Below are 6,000 nucleotides of genomic sequence, written 5' to 3' on the forward strand. Positions count from 1 at the left end.
ACAACTCTCCAAACAGTGAGGGCCCAGAGAAGGACCTAGCTGCAAAATTGATTTCATGCCATTCCCCCACCCTACTCCTGCATATCCTGCTTGCTGCACTGACCTGCTAGGTTCTTGGTGGCCTCCTGCATGGAGTCTCCCAATTTACTTCCCTCTGCCCCGTAGTCTCTACCTGGTTTTGCTGGTCCTGGCCAAGTGGGGCCACAGGAGCCCCCTATGAGACCCACTACTGCCCAGCCTCTTACTGTGCTTGCATTTCAGGCAGTGGCTTCCAAGGGACAAAGTCCTGCCCTTGGGTGTGGAAGACACCGTGGACAAGCTCAAGATGCTGGAAGGCCGCAAGACCAGCATCCGCAAGTCAGTGCAGGTGGCCTATGACCGTGCGATGATCCACCTGAGCAGAGTCCGGGGGCCCCACTCCTTCGTCACTTCCAGCTACCTGTGAGGGCGGGGCTGGGCCTGCATCTGCTTGCCCTGCCTCCGTCCCGCGGGGCACAGAGAAGCCTCTTCTGCCCCTGCCAGATGTATGGCCGGCAGCTTCCCCCTCTCATGGTAGGCCAGGGACTGGGCTTCCTCCCCACTAGGGGCAAGGCCCCAGTTTTGACCAATTGCATGGTTCTCCTGGCAGGCCTGCTGTGTGCCAAAAACTCCCACCCAAGGTCCCTCAGGGGATTTTTTACTGAAGAACCAGTTAGAAGTAGAGCTGTGAGGCTTGGGCCCAACTTAGGAGATGGACCCTATCCAGATGGCAAGAGGTCCTGGGCTCCTTCTTGAGGGGCTGCCTGGCCCCCTCCATCCTACTCCCACTAACTACACCTCAGGGCGGGTGAGGTTCTGACACTGATCCCAGAGATGCTGTGGATATGCCAGGGTCCCAAGGGGAATCTCCCCAAGCTCACTGTCTCTCCCGCTTATCGCCCATTCTCACACCTCTTCCCTGTCCCATCTTCTGCACCCATTGCTCACCTTTTCTTTTTCTCTTGTGCCAAACTGACAGAAACCGTCACCACACTGGTCTTTTTCTTTAATGTCTCATTCCCCTTGAGGCCAGCTGCTATGCCAGGTGGTGTCTCTGCCAGGCTCCTCAGGGCCCAGACAGAGGCCAGCCCACAACCTGTGACCCCCTCCCCCAGGACATCACCTCCCACCCACAGACCTTCCCTTTTGCTGTCCACACAACTTCCCAGCTCTGCGAGTGTGCCCCCTGGATCAAGGCGGGTCCCCTCTTGTTTTCCTTTGCTGCCACGAGGTGGTCCAAGCCTCCAGAGTGGGCTCCTGTCAGGCTGGGTGTGCGAGTGTCCATCTGTCCACGTGGACGTCGAGGGTGGTTGGGATGGAGCTGTGCCCATCAGCGGGGTCTGCCCTCTTCCCCCTTTTTTCCTCTCTTCTCTCCTCATGGACTTTTTCTGCAATTGCAGTCTTAAGCTTCACTCTCCACCACCCGGATGGCATGGCGCCTGCCACCAAACATCTTCCTGGCCTGTGCTCTTCCCTGCCCTGCCTAGCCTCTGCTACTCCCACTTCCCAACTTCAGGGAATGCATTACTTTTATTTCAAACTCTCTGCCTCCTTCCTTCTTTCTCTTCAACCCCCTCCCCACCTTCACCTTCTCAAAAATGGAAGGAAAAAAACTGTGAACGGGGAATGCTGACTGACAAACCAACACAACTTTCAGAGGCTTCAGTGTCTGTTCTCTAGACATTTCTTTTCACCTCCTGAGCACCAAAGTTGCAGGGCCAGTTGCAGGCCGCTGACTGCCATGTTGATTTTTAACCTGATATTCTTTTAATTGTTTTAAATTTTCATAGGGGAGTTTTGGACAAAACAAAGTCACTGGGGAGATCACTGCCATTTTTACACACTTGACTTTTTAAAAATACAACCAACCAACCACCACAACTTCTTATACATTTGGGACATGAGCCAGAGTTTAAAAGGGAACCAACAAAACACTATAACTTAAAAGGATGGGGTTTTGGATTTTGTATAATAATAAAAACAATACAGCATATGGCTAGGGAAGGACATGGTGTATATAATTGTAAAATACTGTTCTAAATTATTCAGGCCTATAGTTTCCATTATTGGAGTCCTCCATTGTGTGGCCACACAGTGTCGTTGATTTAAAGGAGCCAGTGCTTCCCCTCTCCCCAGGTAGTTGGTCAGCTGTGGACTCTGTGACCTTTGTCTAAACCTGTGTTGTAAGATCTTGGGACTTTCTCCCTCTCTTTCTATGTCTATCTCTTCCCCCCAACACTTTCTCTTAGTCTCTCTTTATTTTTCAGTATCTGAATCTTTTAGTCTCTCTCTCTGAGTCTCATTTTTTAAAATGCTCTTTTAGAACGGGAAACGGCTCAGATCCTGCTGTGGCATGGGGCCTATGTGTCTCTGTCGCGTCTGCTGTGAAGCACATGATGCTCTATTTATTGTAGAAAGTGACTTTATTTGCTTTCTAGAATTGTTTATAACAGATGGTATAAGAGAGGTAATAAACAGAGAAAAATCTATGCTTGTAAAGAATACAAAAGTTAATTTTACCTACTATAATATGACTGTCTGAAACTTATTTTCTCTCTGAGAAATAAATGTTCTAATGGGCAGTAGTTGCTGTGTTGTGTTTAATCAGTAGGGACCTACCCCCTACCCTTCTCTTCCTGTTCCCTACAGCCACCTCTTCAACAGGCCAGGACCATTAAGAATGGGGTTGTTTAGCTGTTGCAGTTTCCTAGCTAGTGAGGGGTGTATCTTTTTATTTTTATTTTATTTTTTTTTGAGACAGGGTCTCTGTTGCCCAGGCTGGAGTGCAGTGGCATGATCATAGCTCACTTGCAGCCTCAATTTCCTAGACTCAAGAGATCCTCCTGCTTCAGCCTCCCCAGTAGCTGGAACTACAGGCAGGTGCCACCATGCCCAGCTATTTTGTGTTTGTTGTTGTTTTTAGTAGAGATGGAGTCTCACTGTGTTGCCCAGGCTGGTCTCAAACTCCTGGACCCAAGCAATCCTCCCGGCTTGGCCTCCCAAAGTGCTAGGATTACAAGTGGGAGCCACCATGCCCAGCCTCTGTCTATCTCTTGGACCCCTGGGAGCAGTGTGAAGATGTTCTCTGACTTTGCTTCCCTCCTGCACAGCGCTGGCACCTTCTGGTAGCTATTGGAAGGTCTGTCCTACCTTCCCATGCCTCGCCTTCCCTGAGGCCATGTTCCTTTAGGAGCCTCTGCTCCTCATTCAGAAGGAGAGTGACTCTTTGCACACACCTGGCACCTACTTACAAGCTTGCTGAACTCGAGACTCTAGGATGCTCACACCTCCTGTTTCATTGCTGCTGTTTTAATTCTATAGATGGGTAGCTGGGACACATACACAGAATATAGGTCTCACTCCTCTTAAAGCTGGAAGGCATCCTTGAGCCTACCTGGTCTTCATTTTAAAGACAAGGAAACAGACCAGCAAAATGAAAAGACCAAGGTCAGCCAGCTAAGAAATTGTGGCAGAATTCTGGGACAAGGATCTGACCAAGGCTTTCTTTATGGACTCCACAGCATTTCAAGACTCCACTGGCCTATTCTGTATCGTGTTCCTCTCTCAGTGGCTGTGGCTCTGGCATTTCTGGGTGGGAATGTCCTGAAAAGCAGAAGCAGAGGGGAGTTCCCAGAGACAAACTACTTAGTTGCTGGGCATAGAATAGCTTTTCCCCTGTCCCTACTCCTATCCCATTCTGGTCCTACCTGGCTCCTATGCTTGTCTCAGTGGTGTGGCTGAGGACTCAGGGGTCTCTTGATCACTTCCTCCATGGGGCCTTTGACAGCCTTGTCACTGAAGTCAAAAAAGTGTCGAAGTTCTCGTTTTGGCCTAACAAAGTACGGCCAATGTGCTGATAATCCTTGTATTATGTGTTGGGGCTGCAAAGACACACAGCCCTGGTCTCAAGACACTCACAACCTGATTTATAAGATACGTCTCACATAACTCCGCATAAGACCAGTGTGAGAGTCTCAGACATGTGGAAGCGTTTAGGAGAGACATGTTTGGTTGGGGAAAGCTTTCAGAAGCAGCAGTTAATTCAAGCCTTGACAAATGGGGTTAAGAAAGACTTTATGAATTGTAAGTTGAATTAAAAAGACATTCGCAAAATATTTACAAAATAGGGTGAAATTACAAGCTCATTCTATAAAACATTTTAGAAATAAAAGTGGCCAGATGGGTAGGATTTTAGCACGCGAGGCTAAGAAGCAGAGGCAAAGTCATGGCTCAGAGAGAGATTGTGCATATTCCAGCTCCAGTGACTAGCTGACCTCCCATGTGACTGGAAGCCGCCGAGGTGGCGAGCAGTATATCGGGCTTAAAAGCCCTGTCACTGTCCCTCACTGTGTGACCCTGGGCCTCTCTGAGACTGATGTAATAAAGGATCCCGAAGACAGGGCAAGGTGGGTGCCATTCATATATGGCAGGTAGCAGCATTCATTGAAAGATTTGAACAGGGCAGAGACTTGACCGGAGCTTGGCAACTAACTAAACTCAAAGTTAAAAAGCAGGAGTGTTAAGACAGGATACTGGGTGGCTGCTGGAGGGATCACTGTGGGTTTTGAAGGGAGGAGAAAGTATAGTTTTTTGATGAGTTTGTGTTGTCTATGGGACATCTAAGAAAAACCTCCAGCAAGCAGATGGGAGTTGAGCCCAGAGTTCAAGAGAAAGATGGGAGCAGATGAAAGAAATGTGGGCACACTGGAGACCACCTGGGCAGTTAGAAGAATGGCCAAGGACAGCAAGGAAGGCAAAGGACAGACCTGAGGAAAGCCCCTTACATTTAAAGTCTGGGATTGGGAAGAGGGAGAGACAGCACCTTTTGAAGGGTCTGTTCTCCAGGGAGGGCCTCACAGGGAATGTCAAGCCCTCATGCCACAGATGGAAGGGAGAGGCAGGTCAGATGTGCTCAGCATCACAAAGCAGGAAAAGACAGGGCTGGACCAGAACTCAGCACCCACCCAGCCCTTTCTGCTCTCCACAGACTTACATATTACTCAAAGTAGGCAAAAGTGTCCTTAATGAATTTTATCAGTGTTGGAATTGAAATTCATGAACTCAAGTCTAAAATGATACTGTGATATTGGGACGTGTGTTGGAGACACTCTGACTTTCAGAATAGAGAATCCCATTCTCCTAACAAGTTAAAAAAAAAATCATTGAAAGCATTTGCCAAAATCCCTGGGCAGCTTGGCTGCTTCCATTAATGTATTAGATGCCATTAGCACCTGAGTGTGAATGTGCCGGTGTGTCAGATGGGCTCTCCTGACCTGGCTAGGCTCTGAGCTTCACTTTGAGAGAAGAGCAGGGGCTAGTGGCAAGACTGCCAAGATCGCAGCAGTGCTGAAGGAGAGATGGAGGGTGTGGGCCTTGACTACCCGGAGTCTGCAGGCCTCCCACAGTGTCTGCAGTAGGGCAGTAAGTGTGCAGGTTTCTGGTCCTGCTGGCTGCAGCCATCTGGCCTCTACTGAAGCTGGGATGAGGGAAGGAGGTCTTTGGAGGAGGGAAGTGGTTTCTCCAAAAGGTGGGGCAGAAGTTTCTTACCCTGTGGTGAGGAAGAAGGGCCAGGGAGTTACGTGCTGGGCTAGAGCTGGAGGGGAGTGTTGGCTCCGCCCTGGTGATAGGGGAGAGCGGCAGGGAAGTGCTGGGGAGAGAAGGGCCGGGCCCCTGGTGAGGGCGCGACATTCAGGCCTGGCCCACGGACCTAGGTGAGGACAGGCACTCTTGTTTTTGAGCCCAAATGTTGCATTTTCCAAGACCACTCTGACCCGCCACGCCCCCGACCCTGGGCCTATAAAAACCGCGAGACCCTATCGGGCACACACACAGGCGGCTGGAGGTCACGGGAGCGGAAGAACACACCGAAAGGCACCAGCAGATGCGGACAGGATATCCACGGCACGAAGACGTGGAATTTGGCGGAGGGGCGGGGGGGGGGGGGGGGCGGGGGGGGGCGGGGGGGGGGGGGGGCGGGGGACG

At 50.4% G+C, this 6,000-nt stretch overlaps 1 protein-coding gene across 3 annotated transcripts in view; it reads left to right on the forward strand.

Annotated features, from left to right (window-relative positions):
• BRPF3 (bromodomain and PHD finger containing 3) overlaps window positions 1–2,603 on the forward strand; it is a 35,603-nt gene extending 33,000 nt beyond the window's left edge. For all 3 annotated transcript variants that reach the window (XR_001885102.1, XM_017870091.1, XM_017870089.1), the window contains one exon: window positions 262–2,603. Coding sequence is in view for 2 of the 3 variants with exons in the window: in XM_017870091.1 (XP_017725580.1) it covers window positions 262–445 (184 nt within the window). In the remaining variant the exon portion in view is untranslated. The remainder of the gene's footprint in view (window positions 1–261) is intronic.
• Window positions 2,604–6,000: the final 3,397 nt, after the last annotated feature.

Source organism: Rhinopithecus bieti, unplaced genomic scaffold, assembly GCF_001698545.2.
Source record: "Rhinopithecus bieti isolate Rb0 unplaced genomic scaffold, ASM169854v2 scaffold_4553, whole genome shotgun sequence".
In the NCBI taxonomy this organism is placed as follows: domain Eukaryota; kingdom Metazoa; phylum Chordata; class Mammalia; order Primates; family Cercopithecidae; genus Rhinopithecus; species Rhinopithecus bieti.